This window comes from Gobio gobio, assembly GCF_949357685.1.
Source record: "Gobio gobio genome assembly, chromosome: 15".
In the NCBI taxonomy this organism is placed as follows: domain Eukaryota; kingdom Metazoa; phylum Chordata; class Actinopteri; order Cypriniformes; family Gobionidae; genus Gobio; species Gobio gobio.
In genome coordinates, this window is record NC_137108.1 from 23,942,797 (window position 1) to 23,962,185 (window position 19,389).

The window sequence follows — 19,389 nt, forward strand, 5'->3', positions numbered from 1 at the left end:
TATTTTAGTTGAAATCTGATGGCTCTGAAAGGCCTCCATTGGCACAATGCACGGTACACTCTCAAGACCCTTAAAAGGTACTAAAGACGTTGTTACAAAGTCCATCTCACTACAGTGGTTCTACAATAACTTTATGGAGTGACGAGAATAGTTTTTGTGCGCAAAAAAACCCTAAATTACGACTTATATAGTGATGACGATTTCAAAACACGGCATCATGAAGCTTCGAAGCGTTATGAATCAGTGAGTCGAATCATGATTCGGAACGCGTATATTCAGCAGTTTGGATCGCCAAATTTCAGCAGTTTGGCGGTTTGACACGCGATCCGAATCATGATTCGACTCACTGATTCATAACGCTTCGAAGCTTCATGATGCCGTGTTTTGAAATCGTCATCACTATATAAGTCGTTATTTAGGGTTTTTTTGCGCACAAAAACTATTCTCGTCACTCCATAAAGTTATTGTAGAACCACTGTAGTGAGATGGACTTTGTAACGACGTCTTTAGTACCTTTTAAGGGTCTTGAGAGTGAACCGTGCATTGTGCCAATGGAGGCCTTTCAGAGCCATCAGATTTCAACTAAAATATCTTAATTTGTGTTCTGAAGATGAACGGAGGTCTTACGGGTGTCGAGCGACATGAGGGTAAGTAATTAATGACAGAATTTTCATTTTTGGGTGAACTAACCCTTTAATAAACAATAAATAAATAAAGTTAAGCCTTAGAGTTTTAATTCAATTAATTAGAACCATCAAAACTGGTGAAAACAAAGTGACAAAAGTAGGCTAGAACACAACTATACAATTTACACATACAATATGCAGTTGTATACAAAAATCTTGTATCTGACTAATGGTTGTCATTGATGAGAATTTGCCAGGCTTTATTATGCAATGGCACTACAGACTGACCCAGAAAGGGATGCACATAAATAACGTCCAGGGTGATACATGAAGGAGCAATGCATTGTTCTACAGCAGTGGATCTAAACCTTTTTGACTTGAATGCCCCTTGATTGTCCACAACAATATTTAAAGGCTCCACCCCCACTCACAATTTCTACCCACTAAAATATTTTAGAGATTGGTATAACTAGAAAGATGTATATTTGTTATATTTGTTTTAAAAGACTAAGAAATATCTTGTTTTTATAGTTGTTTTAGCTTATTTAATGTTTGTTTTATTTATGTTTGTTTCAAGACATCTTGAGGTCCCCTTGGAAGTTTTCTTCAGGCCCCCTAGTGGGCCCAGCCCCCTCTTTGAGAACCACTGTTCTACAGGGATCCTCAAATTAGTATCAGATTTTGAAGGAAGTTCCACAATACTTGTTGATGTCAATTAGCTTGTTTTGTATATTGTCTGTAATGTTGATTATTGTTATTATGTATTGCAATATATGCTGTGTATATTGTGTAAATTGTGAACCTTTTTTTTGGGGGGGGGGGGGGGGTCTTTTGAGCTGATCCGAATTGAGTCTCAATAATATCATCAATTTATTCTGCATCTATACTTGAATTTTTTGGCATTATCTGTGTCATGGTTCAGGCTGTTCATGTGCAGAACATTCTGTCGTCCAATGAGAGAAGGTGGCAGAATTTCCGGTGTCACCATCATCATCTCCAGCCATTTTGTTAGAGGTGTTGACACAGTCAAACATTGCATTGAGTTCGGCGAGGTAGTTGATATGGGCTCCCGTATAATCCTAATGTCAACTGGAACTTGGTTTATTTAAGGTATTCGGTAAAAATCACTGTTAAGCAGGTGGTGTACGCGGTCTTCTACAAGGCATACAATATCAAACGTTAGAACTGTTACTTTTCTCATATTTGCGTAGAATTGTCGGACGAGGTAGCAGTAGCTAATTCGTTAGCTCTGGTAAAATGGCGGCGAACGCGGCGCAGCAAGCCCCTACACCGAGTTGGTAAGATTTCTACACTTTACAAATCCTTATAATCATAATACATGTCGATTGCCACATAATTTCGACTTTTGAACGGCTGCTTTTATCAAATGGAAGGCATTAGCAAACATATATGAGGGTGTAAATATGCGTAGCTTATCCGCTTCGCTTTTTGCAAGTATGTAACGTAAACGAATTATATAGTCTCACAGTCACTTACGATTTAGTTATTGGTTGAAAACGTCGTTCAAATTTTAGTTTAAATGGCATTTGAAAAATTTGTCCACAATAGAATTGGACTCGTCTAATGAACGTTGGGCCTGTGTATAGACCTTATTCACATCAGCGCCATCTTTATTTTTAACGGGAATTAAAGCGAGGCTGTGAGGGTTAGACATGCATCTCTTCGGTGGGTTGTTGTACTGTTATTTAATCTGTGTTTTTGGATTGTTCTGTTGACAAAACGCTGCAAAAATATCTTTCCACGTAATTTCAGTTGACAAAAAAACTCCTGACAGTAGGAGCTGTGGAAAGGTTTAAGTGATCTAGGAGATTTATACAGCTTTTTACAGCGGATGCCATTGAAAACACGGTAAGTCTGTCCTTCACAGCCTCGCTTTCATACCTGTCATGGCGCTACTCTGAACTGGCTAGTCTAGATTGTTGTCTTACCGCTATTGCATTTACAACACACGTTTGGGCCATTAATAATGCAAGATAGGTTTAACGTCAGTATGGTTAATAACTTAACAAAATGTGCATGACTCAATTGCAGATTTGGAAGTGTACAGATATTATAAATGTGTATTTTTATTTGTATGTGAACTGTTTTGCACGGGTCAGGGTCTTGTGTAGATGCATAAACATGTACTGGAACCTTCTAGATATGGTATAACCTTAAGTCAAACATTGTTGTCATTCACAGGCCGTATGGTAGTAATTCAGGTGGAGAGGGCCAAGTCCATGAGAACCCAGAATGGGAAAAAGCCAGACAGGCTCTAGCGTCCATCAGTAAAAGTCAGAATTCAACCAAGACTTCACCAACCAATCGCACCACCCAACAGGTTAGTTTTATATATTTATATTATCTATATATCACGAATCACATTTTTTCTGTAATTAATCATGATTAATTGCGCAATTCATTCTTTTTTTGAGTTTTTAATATTGATACTGTAATAATTTCAGTTACTCTCCAAATTAATGGAGAAACAATTTAAAGACAGCATATTTGTTGTAATGGCATCTTTTTATGAATGAAGGCCAGTATCACTGATACTAATGTCTCTATGAAACATCAATGACGTTACATTACAGTATAACTGAAAGCTACCAATTTCAACATTTATTAGGCTTTAAAAAATAACATCTTTTAATTTAATTGAACTTAAAACAATCTTTACATAAACACATTATAATAAATGTTATATTTACCCATGGCCTTCCCTGTTAGACATATACAGAAATGTAATAGTTATCAAACACCTTTCTTAACTGCATAAATAATACATTAAATATAGATTAATCATCATTAAAGCTACCATTTTTTTCTGTTCCCGTTGTTCTTTGATGAACATTAATGACAGACATCATCAGTGCTGCTGTCACTTTAAGATTGGCCGCTGCGGATCTGATGCGCTGTCACGTGCATCTCATTTTCTCACAAGTTCATTTAAGACCTTATTTAACTAATTTAAGACTCCTAATGAGAATACTTGACAAAACTGTTTTGTTGTTTTTTGTTCACGAGCGAAAGAGAACTCAATGTGTGCACGAGACTTGTGCGTGTGTGTGTCAGGGTGTCCTTCGATTAGCTCCCTAGGTGGTGAATCAGTATATCGTGTACATGAATGTGGACGACTCGCTGATCAGTGCCCTGACTACTGAACTAGAGAGCCGATTGAGACGCACCCACACAGACAGGACATAGACATAACCTTCTCTTGTGTCTTATCACACTTAGATTTTTTAAAAGCATTTACATGAATAAGAGCGTGATCATATAATGTAACCCTGGGCAAAAATGGATATAAAAACGGACGCTGTGTTAATTGCTTTAAATATTTTTAATGGGTTAAACATGTATATCTGTGTGTGTATGCCCATTTTGTGTTGTGTGGTTAAATGGTTGATTCTGTTCTGTTCTGTATTATTTGTTAGGCTGGACAGTATCCAGCGACAGTTACAGACTCTTCTACAATGCAGCAGCAACAGCAGCAGCAGCAGTACTACCAGCAATGGTATCAACAGAACCAGCAACAGTATGCTGGTTACACATATCCCTATAACTACTACTACCCCATGCCTCCGGTAAATAAATCCACTCCTCCATATTCTTACAGCAGTCTATTTGTGCTTGCGCCAAGAACTCTATTTTAGATTTCTTAAAACATATTGTCTGTTGCTTGGATACTAAAATACATTTTTCTACAATGTAGGGAATTTTACAGTTAAAGACTCAAGGACCATATTTGATAAATTAAGATCCTGAGTCGGGGGTTAATTGAAGAGAATTTTAGTGAAGAATAGTTTGCAGTTTCATCAGCAGAAGTCCGTTTCAGTACTCAGCAAGGAGTTTTTAGGTCGCTCATGCCGTACATTCTCATTTCTACAGCAATTATACCTTACACAAGTCACTCATCTTTGTAATTACTTAAAGGGTAAATTCAGTGGTTTAGCATTAGGCTTTGTATCAGTAGAAACCCGGTAGTATATTCAAATTATGGTACTTTCCCCCCTCATATCCCCCTGAGACGAGAGAATTATACATTTTATTTCTGGAAAAATTCCTGAAAAATGATTTTTTTGGCCAGTGGCTAAAACTACAGCCACTAGATGGAGCTGTTCCGCATGTTATCAACCCGCTCAGAGGGGAGAGATCTCACGCACAGAATGTATGTTAAAGGGTAACTAAACCCCTGCTCAGAGCTTAACTCCACCTACTGGCAATTTTCAAAAAATGCTGGAAAAGTGGGCAGAGCTCGGCGGACACAGAGGGGACGAACCAAGGGCGGGGCTGAGCGGAGGGCGTGCACCTGAGACCCGCAGTGACGGATTGATTGACAGCTGTCAGACTCGCGAGTCGCAAAGATGGAGAATGACTGGAGTGACGCCAGCTTTGCAACAGAGCGGTCATTTCTCCTACCTTCACCTGAAGTGGAGGAGGGTGGATTGTCTGTAACAGACACAAACCCGGAGCCTTATCAATGCGAGCCGCAGCTCAAACTGTGTTAACTCCCGATGCCGACGATGCTAGTGAAGCAGCCGCGCAAGAGAACTGACCTAATCTATCTGCGTCCGCGGCAACCACTTACGTGTCAGGGTTTGAAAGCGCGTCTCATGTATGAAAATTATCTGTACACATGACGGGCAGCAATAATATCGCAAGAAAAGCCTGACGTGTACTGACAACTGCATTATTTAACCGTATTTTCTTCAATACAATGTTAAAGCAAGTGTCAAGTAGGGATGGGCATTTCAAGCAAAAATTATATTCGACGATCGCTGGGAATTATTCGATTTTTATTCGAAAATCGCAACTCCTCCCCCGCATGCACGCATGTAAAGGCTACACGCGTATAAACAGAGAGAGAGGGAGAGAGACCATTCACGCTCTCAATCTGTAGGATAACAAACTGTTTAATTCATTAGGGAATAGGCTATATCAACTCAAGCCATATATTTATTGTAACATGCTGAAACATATGACTGTAATGTGACATCGCCCCAAGTTACCTGATAAATGCCACAAGTCTACAGCGTGCGTGTGAGACGATATGTTATTCTTCTGTTGTCTCAGGGCGTTTTAACTCTGGCATTTTAGTTCGGAATGGGGCACGGTTAGCATTAAAAATTGCTAATGTGAAAGCTTACCTACAGAGCTTGGTGTGCACTGAGGTACCGAACCCGAGAACACACAACCGGAGTTCGGTTGCTCTCGGAGCTGAGCCGTGATTCACGTGAATGTGCAAACACTCGGGTAGTAACCAGCGCATGCGTTTTAGCCGATTACAATGTCATTAGTTCAATAACATACACGTAAGAGATGATAGTGTTGATGATTTAGCTGAGATGTGATCGCGAGAGCGAGCCTGCAGTGTATTCGCCATAGAGTGCAATCAGGGCAGCAAATTAATGGCAATTCACCGTCTCCTCAAAAGAGTCTGTTTGCAAGCAGCAAAGCCGCCTTCAAGCGACACATACGGTAAACCCAAGTGTCGTTTACTCAGCTACACATAATAGCACCAAATTAATTGAAAAAAGCCCATATTGACCCGCGTTCTGTTTTCTATCACGCCCGTGCACGTCTGTGATGACGTAAGATGAATGCAAACGCACCAGGGTTCAAGTTGAGTGTGAAACCAGACCAACACTGCGGAGGCGGAGGGAAGAATCAGACTCGGACCGCAGCAAACGTGTCCAGTATAAAACACCCTGAGAGCGGACTGGCAGCTTTTAGGTGCGTTATTGGCAGCGCCTCTGGTTACATGAACGCGTCAGCACCACATCAGCACCGACAACATGGGGATTTTTTTTGGACGATAATCGCACATACTATTCGATATTCTATAATTAAATAACTAATCGAATATTCGAAAATCGCGACCCATCCCTAGTGTCAAGTGAGTTTCATTCATAATGTTTACTTCATGTAACATGACAGTTCATACTGGAGTGAAGCCGTTCTCATCATGTGATTGGGGAAAACATTTCTGAGGGCGTGTTGAGCTCGTGCCAGGGGCGCGGGTAGTGAGCCGTTGGAGGTACCATCATACGTCACGATGTACCACAACGTCCAATAGGAAAATTCAACTGCAGTAGCCACCGTTCAACCTTAAGAGGGCAGCACTTTGGCGGTTTTACACCATATTTTATAGAATTAAAACACTTTATACTCAAATGTCAAAACATTTACTCGAATCAATGAACAGCATTAATAAAGCCCCAGTATTACAGATCATTAACTAAAAAAAGTTGGTTTAGGGTTTAGTTACCCTTTAAGACACAGACGGCCGCACGCACAATCATAATAACGGAGCGCGGTGCAGAGTTAAGTGTTTCAACTTTTCCTGGTATAGTTTAGCTTCCATATGCGATCTGAAAACGTGCCAGACTGGCGCTTACCTCCGCTCTGCGTGAGGAATGAAATCTGACACTGCTGCATCTGTGACGTGACTCTCGTTCGGCTCACTCACACTTTATTGAAAAGACACGTTCAGTTTTTAATTGTAGTGTTTATTCTCTAACTGAACGAAATGATTGTATTAGTATGAAGATCAAAATGACGGTGTAAGGAGTGGCCTCGTAGTGAAGCGAAGCAAGTGCATTCTGGGAGTTGTTGTCTTTCATCCATATGAGACAAATACATTTTCTGTCTTTTCTCAGTCTAGAAGGCACCAAATTCAAAAATAATTTCACATTTCTTCTGCATAAATGACCCAGTTTAAATACAAACTTTAATGCTAAATCACTGAAGTTACCCTTTAAGGTTGAAGGATTCTGATTGGCTAAGAAATAGATAACCTTTTCCAAACATGGACTGATAGACAGAAGCATATCTTCATCAACTATACAGTAGACATTCAGACCCTGGTTTTAGGCACAGTGACCCTCCGAGGTCACAGAACTGCATTTCTAGGCGCCAGCTTGTCAAGAAAAACAAGTCATTCCATCTCCCCAGTGCCAGTTGTTCACCTCATCAATACTGATCTGTAACCAAGAATACTAGCGCACATACACAGATACACAGTTTCTTCAAGGTTAGAGTTGGTTGAGCTCTTGCTCTAAACAGGAAACTTTCCCAAAACATACTGATAGCATGTTCTTTCTCTCAGTTAGAGGTACAGACAATATTCGTCATTATTCTCTAGAGATTGAAGATGAAAAGTAAAGTAAGTGCTTTAACTAAGAAGTTGTCACGTAGGCAACAGGCTATGGTGACCCCAGTGTCCGCGGCTGTATTGGTCAGTTAAAAAATGAATTAACGTGTTGGGTGCATTTCTCAAAAATATTGAGACCACATTCCAGTAAATCCACATTTCAGACTACATAAATCCCATAAGCCGGAAGAAGTCATTCAAATCATTTAATATGTAGAACAATAAATATTGATTAATACCTTGATTAATGATTTGCTCATTACAAATCACTCTAAAGGATATAATGTGTATAGAAGTGGCAGTGGATTCTGGAATTCGACCCTTCAACAGTATCGTAGTACAGAAAATTGACCAACATTAGGGCTGCAACAACTAATCGATTATAATCAATAATAACAATCAACAACAATTGATTATTGATAAGTCATGTCTGTTTTTTAAGAGTTTTATTTTCTAGAGTTTTAAATCTGTTCAGTCAAAAGGTACCACTCAGCAGTGTTATTTTAGCCTTATTAAGATACTAATATAGTTTTTAATATTTTTTTTATCCATATACTTTTTATTCAAATGATTTTTTTGGGCAGCTTCCAATATTAATATTTTTCCACCTTTCCAGTATGGAGGATCATATCCTCCGGGACAGTATGGTGTTCCAGGGGGCTACCAGACACCCACAACGCCCACTGGACAGGTATCGATTTTAAATATCATTGTGAGCTTCTACTGGCTAAATGTATGTCACCTAGTTGTGTAAGTTAAGTAATTAATTAATTTTATCTCTCTCAGACCCCTGCCATGCCTATGGCGGAAGATCAGACCTCCAGCTATTCCTCCCAGCCCCCTCCCCCTGCAACCCCTCAACCTCCCCCTCAGAGTCCTACGTCCACTGACCAGCCCCCACCCCCTCCTCCACCCCCCATACCTCCACCCAATGCCCAGTACCCTCCTTCACCATCCCAGACCCCCTACAGTCCTAATGGTACCATGCCATACAGCCCTACGGATTCCAACCCCATGATGCGGGGCTACAATCCTGGGCAGATTCGTCCAGGGTACCAGGGTTACCAAACGCCATCATATCAGCCCCCTCAGCAGCAGGCTCCTGGACAAGGCCCTTATGGAGGCGCAGGCATGGATTCTAAGAAACCTAACACTAGCAATATGAACAAAGTTGGACAGCAGCTGTGGCAGCGCATGAAACGTATGTGTCTCTCTGTGGTTGTGTGCTGAACATGTCATTTTTAAAGGGTTAGTTCACCCAAAAATGAAAATTATCCCATAATTTAATCGTCCTTAAGCCATCCTAGGTTTATATGACTTTCTTTTTTCAACCAAACATAATCAGAGTTATATTACAAAAATATCCTGGCTCTTCTAAGCTTTATAATGGGAGTGAATGGTACCATAGAATTTGAAGCCCAAAAAAAGAGCATCCATCCTTCATAAAAGTAATCCATATGGCTCCAGGGTGTTAATAAAGGCCTTCTTAAGCGAAGCCATGCGTTTTTGTAAGAAAAATATCCATATTTATTAGGGCTGGGTAAAAAGCCCTAAACGATTTTAATCGATTATCATTTTTACGAACCAATAACAATTCTTAAATCCCAAGAATCGATTATCATCCCGTTTTCAGTTGATGAATGAATAGAACATTGTAGTGCGCCTCCCATCCAATAAATTGCAATAATTGTGCTTTGCTACTATTGATAAAAATAAAAAAAAAGTATTGCATTTCAAATTATGTCAATTTTATTACGAAATTCAAAAACATAAATGCCGTTTTGGCGCTGTGGCATGCAGCTCAACTCAAGAGAAACGGCAAAACTGAATAACAACTGAATAATGATCTTTTCTTCCGCTTTAATACCAGTTACAGCCCGAAATAAACACGAATGAACACCTGCAAGTGTGTTAAAAGAGAGTACAACTTACCAGCTTCATGTCAATTGACATATTTATGTCAATAAAACGGCTTGTAAACAATGTAATGTAACATCACATTTACCACAAAAAAACCATATCCAGTGTCCAAAAACTCGTTAGTCAGCTTGAAAAATTAACTTTAATGCATGTTTGAATAAATCTGGCAAGTTTTTATGACAGCCACCATTTAAATGTTTATATTTCAAAAACGAATTGGTGTAGAAATATGATTATGATTATTATAATTTTATAACTTCATTTAAAAAACAAAAAAAAACTAAATTGAGTGTAATTTTATTGTTTGTTAATTTTTACCTTCAATATTATAGTAGGCTAATGTAGTACCAACTGACTCCCATAGTTTACAGCATGAGATTTGTTTGCCATGAATGCGCCATGTATTGTACCGGATATATATAAAAAAAAAATCTAATCGAATTGCAAGCTTTTGAATCGAGTTGTGAAATTTGTGTCAATACCCAGCCCTAATATTTATAACTTTAAAAACTATAATCACTGACTTCCATTAACGGCCGTATGCGAGTCTAGTTCCAGTGGAAGAGTGACCTATGACCCGACGCATGACGTATTGAAGAATGCGGAAGCACAGAGGATAGAGCAAAACACAACACCGGAAACAAATTTGGAAGTCTAAAATGAGAATTGTCGGAGGACCTTGAGTTTCTTGTCCAGCCCAAGTTGTTTGAACCACGAGAGGTGTCTACTCCTACATCATGTGTCCGGTCAAAGGTCACTCTTCCGCAGAACTCGACTCGCGTTACACCCTGTAGCCTATGGATTACTTTTTTGATGGACGGATGAGCTTTTTTGGGCTTCAAAATCTAAGGTACATTTCACTCCCGTTATAAAGCTTGGAAGCGCCAGGATATTTTTTTTATATAACTCTGATTGTGTTTGTCTGAAAGAAGAAAGTCATATACACCTTGGATGGCTGGCTTGAGGGTGAGTAAATTGTGGGATAATTTTCATTTTTGGGTAAACTAACCCTTTAAGTATATCCTCCTAATGTTTTCTTTCTTCCTCAACAGAGGCTCCTGGAGCAGGTTCTGTCAAATTTAACATACAAAAGCGCCCGTACGTCATGGCCAGTCAAAACTTCCCTTCAGCTGAGCAGGCCGCTGGATTGGCATCCCCCAATGCGACAAACCCATCACCTGGGTCTGTTGCAACATCTACAACTTCAGCTGGAAGTTCCCAAACTCGGTAAGCGTACTGGCTAAGATTTAACATTTAAGAGGCTGGTTGAAACATGCTTGTGTCTCGGTAGTAACTGACTACATCTCTCTAGATTGAACAGATCATTAGAGCTGTGCTCATTTTAATGCATTATATCACACATATTAGCTCAGTGATATTACTTTAATGTAAGAAATCAATGAAAACCATTTTCTTCTTTCTCAAAGGCCTCAGGACTGGCCACAGGCCATGAAAGAGTATGTACAGCGTTGCTTCACAGCCTGTGAATCTGAAGAGGATAAGGATCGTACAGAAAAAGTACTGAAAGACCTTCTGCAGTCCAGACTACAGGATGGCTCTGCTTATACCATCGACTGGACCAGAGAACCCCTACCAGAGTGAGTTGCATATCTATTCTGTAATTTGTACTTTTTGTTCAGTTCAGCATTCCTCGTTCTATTAGTGGCTTGTTCAGAGTCATTTCCAGCTATTTAACTATTGGTATTTGGCATTAAATATAAATGTAAGATTTCAAATTTAGGTATGAACAAGTTGTTTTTACTAGGTGCCGTTTTGGTCATCCAAGATTTATACTTTGTTTTTTATTGAAAGGTGAAGACCCAAAATCATGCCTTTCTTGTCAAACTCCAGTGACTGTTAAACATTTTACTGAACTGGACTATTTTTAATCTGAATAGACAGCATTTTTTCATGGATATATTGTATTATTGATGTATTCAAATTCTCAATGTATTTTAGACATTTTTTTCTTGTATTACGTGAGTCTTGTCTTGTGTAGTTTTTTTTGTTAATTGTATGACTTTTGATATTCACTTTGCTCTCACCATATATATAGCCATGATGCGTACATGGTGTATACAATTTTTAAAAAAAAATGCATAACTGCTTTCTTTTAGCCTGAAGCAAAAGCAGTCTCGCTGGGAGATGGTTCCTCAACGCTCTCAGGAAAATGCTATTGGGAGAGGTGGAGCCACACGTGGCAGGGCGGGGGCCAGGCTGGGTAACTACAGAAACGTCTTCTCTCAAAGAAGCCCCTCCTCCAGCTCATCCCACTCCTCGTCACGATCCCCATCCCCTCACAGCCGACACAGGGACAGGAGTAGACATCACCGCAGGTAATTCTCAGGGTTGCCAAGTTACTTGATCTAATACAAACACGTTAATTTAGGGCTGTCATGATGCCTCGATTTGAGTTCTCGGTTGCAGATTACCCGTGACAATTAACCAGCAAAATTCCGGAAGTAGCGCATCAAAAGGTTGAGAATTCATGAACCGCATTATTAAAATATTTTTGATAAGGCTGCATGATACATTTTAAACCATTTAAAAATCATAATATAGTATAGTGCTGTTTTGAAATCAAAATGTCAATTTCATTCAATTTATTCAATTAAATAAGTATATTCACTGCGTGTTTCAGAGTAAAGTGCAACACTTTATTTACATGCGTGCAGGTTACGTTTTTCTTCCAGCGGCTCTGTTCACAGTAAATGCGCCTCCACACAAACTCAGGCTCTGCATGTGCTGTTTGTTTGGTTTTCAGTAACCATGCGCATAAAGTCTTGTGTGCTTTTGTGTTTCATAGCGACCTGTTGCACTGTTATTACATGAGCGGAGCGTGTCACAGCAGCTCGGTTAACAAACTCCATCTCTGCATATGCTGTGAATTTGGGTTGCTTAACACGTTCTGGGAACGCAACGTGTGCTATATCACCAGATTTTTTACGTAAATCACTTATTGGCCAAAGATAAAATATCTAGTAGTCATTTTGAATTAAATGTTGTTTAGCCAATATTAAACAAAGATTTGATCATGCTGTAAAGTAACAACAACAGTCGCCAGGCCGTTGGCACCCTCTGCAGGCATTTGATACATAATGTAGTTTAGTAGTTTGTTTATATTATGCATTACATTGTGCTTTAACAGTGTTAAATAAATCATGATTACTTGCTTTTGATACATTATTTGAACCGTTTATTATTGCCACATTATTATATATGTAGTTTAAGTAATTTTAAAGGCTATTGTTTACTTGTATAATTTTTGTGGTAAAAAAAATAGACCTGATTACTTGATTAATCGTCAGAATAATCGATCGATTACCAAAATAATCATTAGTGACAGCCCTACATTAAATCATCACTTGAAGTATGATCGAAATTGGAGATGAGCAGAATTTGAATGTTGACTCTCTTCCTTCTGCAGTGATTCAGGCTCCCAATCAGATAGCAGCATGTCAAGTGATCCTCGCCTTCAGTTGTCACGGCGGCAACAAAAGGGCGGCAGAGGCCGTGGTGCAGAAAGGGAGCGAGGTAGAGGAGCTGGGGGAGAGAGGGGCAGAGGAAGAGGCAAAGCAAACAGAGGGCGGAGGTGAGACATTGTACACCAAAATGAAATACCATTAACAACTTTTAGGAAATGTTCTTTGATTAGTATGAAAAAGTAGCCACATTAAAACATTGCTACTCAAACTACTACTCATTACCTTCTCTGACTTTTATCAGGAATATGGAAGACCTAACGAGCGGTATTGGTAAAAAGCGGAAAGGTGGAAACGCAGGCCTTGACTTTCACGACCCGAATCGTGAAGCAAAGAAGCAGAGCCGTGCAGCACGCTTCCACACTAAATTACGCACTGAGCCCCTGGTGTTAAACATCAACGTTTTTGACCTCCCCAATGGCACCCAGGAGGGGCTGAGTTGGGATGAATGCCCCATTGTCGGCACCTGTCAGGACATCACAAAAAACTACCTGCGCCTCACCTGTGCTCCCGACCCTGCAACCGTCAGACCTGTACCTGTGAGTGTTTCTCAAAGTGTTGCTTTTCTTTAGGGGTCGGTTTAATGGTTATAGATCTGTGGTTACACTGGATTCTGTATTTGTTATTCATGGGTTGTACTCAAAAGTGGTCTGTAGTTGGTAAATTAAGCAGTTTCATTGGTTTTTATTGAATCTTTTCTTGTTTCAGGTGTTGCGAAAGTCCCTGATTGCGGTGAAAGCTCATTGGAAAACCAATCAGGATTACTTGTACGCATGTGAACAAATGAAGTCAATACGACAGGATCTCACTGTGAGTAACACCTTACAAGTACCACTTGCATGCCTTACCATTTACTCATGTAGTGTCTTATCTTGAAATCTTGTCGTTCAGGTTCAAGGTGTGCGTACAGACTTCACCGTGGAGGTATATGAGACTCATGCTCGCATTGCTCTGGAAAAGGTATGTGGTGTTAAATCAGCTCTGAATAAAAGGCACTTTTATTCCTTTTTGGACTAAACACTCATTTCAACTGTTATCAGGGTGACCATGAGGAGTTCAACCAGTGCCAGACCCAGCTGAAGGCTCTGTATAAAGACTGCCCATCGGACAACGTTGGAGAATTCACTTCCTACAGACTTATCTACTACATCTTTACTAAAAATTCTGGAGGTATAAATTGCCTTCTCTGTTTAATCCATATTTGTGGTTTTACTTGCACTATTTTGCACTCCAATTTGTATTGCCCTTTCTACATTTATCTTAGACCTGACCACTGAGCTTGTGTACCTGACCCCTGAGCTCCGTGCTGATCCATGTGTAGCTCATGCTCTTGAGCTCCGTACTGCCTGGGCTCTTGGAAACTTCCACCGGTTCTTCAAACTCTATCAGAAAGCTCCGCGTATGGCTGCTTATCTTATTGACAAGTTTGCAGAGCGTGAAAGAAGTCTAGCGCTGAGGGCCATTCTTAAAACGTGAGTACAGATGCAAGGGAGATAACTGTGCTATTGATGATTTGAAGTCTAAAGTTTTCCCTTTTATTTTCCCTTCTCTGCTACAGGTTCAGGCCCTCTGTGCCGGTGGAGTATGTGCAGTCCAGCTTGGCCTTCCCAGATTTAGACTCATGTTTAGCATTTCTAACAGGGCTTGGGGTTGCATTCACCCCCTCTGACCCAAGCAAAATAGACTGTAAAGTCAGTTCAGTCTGTCTTACAACCTCGTAGTATGGGGGAAAGGGTTGGGGGTGACCACTGATTTACACTTATAGAGCTTATAAAGACAGACTGTAGATAAGGGACCAGATATCTGCATAATAGACACACATTCAGAGTCTAGAGCTGATTATATATACGAGAGATATCTCAGATATTTTATAACTCTTGTAGAGTGATGGACATTCTGACAGATGGACAGTTGACACCGATATACAGGGACTTAGGTGCCATTTCAAGACCCAGTATAGCCTATTCACACAGCCCATTTAGTGAAGTATCAGGCAACCAAATACTTGACGATTATCCCTTACACCAATAGAAACAAGAAACACAGGGCAAAGATCTCATGGGGGCAGGTCAGCAGATCATGTCAGGTCCCACGTCACAAAGCTCAAAAAGCATTTTCAAGCTAACAGTGTTGTGTGTTCTCATGTTTCTCTCCCCTCAAGCAAACAGCCACAAAGCTCAAGACCTGAAAACATCACAGTTAATGCTGAATATAATGCGGGCCAGTTTCCACCAAAAGCGTACCAGCTCAAGTCTGTGTGAAGGCAAAGGATCCTATGCCAAGATTTGTCATCTTTAATGGACTTTAAAGCCAAGTGAGCTCAGTGCAATCCTTCAAGCAAGAAGAGGATGGTTTGTATGCCCTATCTTTCCCTTTGCCGGAGATGTCTTCAGTAAGTCAGTGATGGAGGTGCTACGTTAGATCTCCTTCCTCACTTCATCTCTAGGATCCTAATGCTGATAGCCAATAATATTTGGACTGAGTTATGACAAGATCACCTTCAGAAATGCAGATTAGTCCGTATTTTCGCACTGTCACCAGCTCCACCCCCCCAACCCACACAGTCTCCTCTCCCACACATGGCGTTCGACACTCAAGAAGTCGTAGATACCACCCTAATCGTTCCTCGACACCCAGGAAGCACAACTCAGTGACTCTAAAACGGTTGGCCCTATTCAGATCACAGCTGGGGTGGAAGTGAAAGATTTAAAGTCATCCAGGTCCACCTAAGGCAATCATTCACCACTAAGTTTCACCTCAAGCCACTGAAGAGCCAAGTCCCCTCAAGCACCACCCAGCATAGAAGGTCCCTACGCCCAACATGCAGTCAGCCTCACCAAGTTCATTCATTCCGAAGGAAAAGCATGATCAGCTTTCCCTCACAGCAAGATCCTGTCCCCTCTCCACTAGCCACCTCACTCAATGGCATCCACTGTCCTGCTGGGTTTGGAAACGCATGGGTTTGTATGGCTCCTTGTGCTTCGGCCACATCTACTGGTAATGGCTGGTAAGAAGGACTTGATGTTTCGAAAAAGCGCGGTGGATCTTCGCTCAGCTTGGGTTGAGGTTTTTCCGCTGTTGAACGACATGCTTGGCTTCATGTCTTTTAACCCTGCTGGCAGGTTGTGAATTTGTCATATCTCATTTTGAAACGGGCCTAATACTGAACCCTGTTGCACCCCTTATCTGCAAGATTGATACCAAAAAAAATCTAATAGATCTGCTCGTTTCACATGGATATTACTATGGTGCAGTAGTAAATCCCAGAGATTCATATGGCATCATGGTCCTAATCTAGCCGATTGAAGCATGAACGCATTATAGTAAAAAGAAGTTGTACCAATTCAAAGTTTTACAAAGTTCATCTAATGCTCCTTAATCTCTAATGGACTGCTTTAAAATGGTTTCATTGGAGTCGCACCCCAAACATCACTTTCATTGCAAATGAGTGAGGAGCTTTTTAGCATTTTTGCTGTTGAAGTAATCAGATTTATTAAATGTGATTAACATTCATCCAGCATGGATAAGGCTTGGGTCTGAAATATGTGCTTTAGCAAGATGTGCACTATGAGCAGAAAGCATCCCTAACATCTCGTCTGTGAAAATATGTACATACGTGCTCATGCAAATAATGTGAACATTTATTTTTCTTTTATAGTACTTTGGTTTATTATAGTTTATTTTTGTTTGTACAATGGTAAGTGTCATTTTGGTTTATACAGTAATTTTGCTGGCAGTTTTTAAAGTTGAAATACGTCTTGGGTGGTGAGCGTGTGCTCACTGATAAGCGGTTTAGCGCGAATAAGTGAAATTTTCACATTACATTTCCCTAGACATGAAATAAATGTACATGTTAGAAAGCAAAACTCTTACAATCCACCCTCGTGAAGGAGTCAGGGATTCATGAATTGATGATATAATGCCAAATTTTTCTCTTGTTGGGTCATTACTTAAAGGGATAGTTCACCCCAAAATGATCATTTACTTAATTTACTCCCCCCTCAAGTTGTTCCAAACCTGTGTAAATGTCTTTGTTCTGCTGAACACAAAGGAAGATATTTGGAAGAATGTTTGTAACCAAGCAGATCTCGGCTGCCATTGACTAACACAGTATTTTTTCCCCCACTAATGGCAGCCGAGATCTGCTTGGTTGCAAGTATTCTTCCAAATATCTTCCTTTGTGTTCAGCAGAACAAAGACATTTATACATGTTTGAGGGGTGAGTAACTGATGACAGAATTTTCATTTTTGGGTGAACTATCCCTTTAATATTTCCAAGCAGTTATTTCTGTTTGCTGTAAGTCATTTTTTAACTTGATGCCTTCCTTCCTGTTTTGTTCGTCTTCCTCTTTTCCCCAGTCAGCTTTTCTTGTGTTTGCACCTGTAATAATCATACCAAAGTATCCCAACAAGAGAAATATTTGGTTTAAGCACAATTTTTAATACATTACATGCTGTTTGTCTAGATTTAGTTTTTTCTTCCAAAGATATTGATCCTTTAAATTGTAACATGTGACTTTGAGGTCCAATGAGAACCGAAGACTGCAATATATTGAAGTTTGGTTAATGTTTGTTTTTCTTTTCTTTTCAGTTAATTTTGAATACCTTAGGGCTTCATTCTGTTTGGATGCTTGTATTTGGTTTTCCATTTGTAAATGAATAATTTGCTGAAGCTACTGGTTTCCACACTGACTTTGCTCTCCTCTCCTTCTCCACCTTCAACCCCTCCCACCCCTTATTCTCCTCTCTGCACTCCTCTATTACCAAATTCTCTCTCTTCTTGCAGTCATGCACAATCGGAGCAAAGCAGGAGATGAAAAGATGAGGGCAAAACTAATCCAGAGGCACACTGGGAAATGGCCATTGAGACATCCAGACATCGGCCAATTGATCCTTCAATGTGCCTGTTGGTGTCTGATGCATTTGTCATTCTAACGAGAGCTTGGTGATTTCAGTTTGCAATGTTTTTCTTTTTTTTAATGCCATTTTCAATGAAACGACAAACACTGTCAGTCTAAAGATGATGTATGGATTGTATTTCAGGATTGGCTCCATATAGTGTTCAGTAGAATTGCTGCTGTATGTTCAGGTGTGGCTTTTTTGTCTATTCTTAACTGGCTTTTTTTTCCTTTTTTTTCCCTCCCCTATCTACTTTGTTTTTGTTTTTTGTGTATGTTTACTGATTTAGTTTTTTTTTTTTTTTTTTCTTTTGTGATTACTGTTCTTTACTACTGTTTTGTTTGTGTGCTGAACAGGTTTCTGATGTTTAATAGAAGCTGTAGAATTGTATACTGGACACACCTGGACATACAGATATAGACGTCTTATACCCTCATGTAAACTTTAGATATCTAAGCAACAGGTTAGAGAAATCCTTACAGTTAATGTCCTCAGGTCTTTAAAGTTCACTGTAGTTTCTAATGATAACAGTGATTGGCTGCCCATAATGAACATCACTTAAAGTTTGTCCAAAGCAATGTTAATCTCGATTGATGCCAGTTTTTTTTTTTTCCATGAAATGTGTTTTTAGCCCTTGCTGCCGTAGTGGTGTAATATTTTTCACAGCAGTATTACTAACGGTCTCATCCCTCTTTGTTGCCTGTCCTCTTCTTGAACATCAAATTCCTTTAACTACTTTCCTCTGCATCATATCTTTGCTCTTTTAGTTCATATTGTCATATTGTTTGTTGTACTTAGATTTGCCTCTGTGAGTGTTCTTACATTTTCAACTTTGGCCATTGATTTATTTATTTTTTTGCCTTCTCATATAAATTTTTTTCCAGCCATCTGTTCTTCTTTCCGCATGTTCCTGTCTCCCTCCTCTTTCCTCTGTATCATGCAATAATGCTATGTTGCGATTTTGGTTTATATTTGGTCAGTGCTTGGCAGTAAGTATTTCGACAGGACTGTGCTTGTATCTGTTTCTTCTTTTACAGCTCTACCTCTCAAAGCCCTAATGTCTCTGCCCTGAAAGAAAATACTGCCGTTTGTAGATGCTGATCTGTACATAATGTACATACTTTATCTTGTGAGAAAAATAAAGAACAATAAAGAATCTGATGTACAGATTGTGATTCAGTAGTGGAAACTATTAGAATTGTTTTTTAAATATGGTAAGTTACAGCGGTTCCCATGTACAGTAGTGTTCACGTCCCTGCATTGCTTTAAAATAAAATGTTTTATAACAAATGTTTTTTTACTGGTT

The 19,389-nt window shown here is 39.7% G+C and overlaps 1 protein-coding gene across 2 annotated transcripts; it reads left to right on the forward strand.

The window, feature by feature from the left end:
* The first annotated feature begins 1,645 nt into the window (after window positions 1–1,645).
* Window positions 1,646–19,249, forward strand: leng8 (leukocyte receptor cluster (LRC) member 8). 2 transcript variants are annotated; one of them, XM_079836955.1, is made up of 16 exons: window positions 1,646–1,924; window positions 2,400–2,495; window positions 2,829–2,967; window positions 4,064–4,213; window positions 8,399–8,473; window positions 8,569–8,983; window positions 10,755–10,929; window positions 11,130–11,300; window positions 11,820–12,038; window positions 13,130–13,294; window positions 13,429–13,723; window positions 13,893–13,994; window positions 14,076–14,144; window positions 14,225–14,354; window positions 14,449–14,656; window positions 14,743–19,249. In XM_079836955.1, exons 2-16 carry the CDS (start codon window positions 2,479–2,481, stop codon window positions 14,903–14,905), a joined length of 2,493 nt encoding a protein of 830 aa, XP_079693081.1. In that variant the 5' UTR covers window positions 1,646–1,924; window positions 2,400–2,478; the 3' UTR covers window positions 14,906–19,249. The 2 variants fall into 2 exon arrangements, with proteins under 2 accessions (XP_079693081.1, XP_079693080.1); XM_079836954.1 differs by lacking the exon at window positions 2,400–2,495.
* Window positions 19,250–19,389: the final 140 nt, after the last annotated feature.

Coding starts and splice junctions, on each gene's coding strand:
- leng8 (XM_079836954.1), top strand. CDS start 1,884: ATGGCGGCGAACGCGGCGCAGCAAGCCCCTACACCGAGTTG. Junction 4,214..8,398: donor ACTACTACCCCATGCCTCCG/GTAAATAAATCC, acceptor CCACCTTTCCAG/TATGGAGGATCATATCCTCC. Junction 8,984..10,754: donor GCTGTGGCAGCGCATGAAAC/GTATGTGTCTCT, acceptor CTTCCTCAACAG/AGGCTCCTGGAGCAGGTTCT.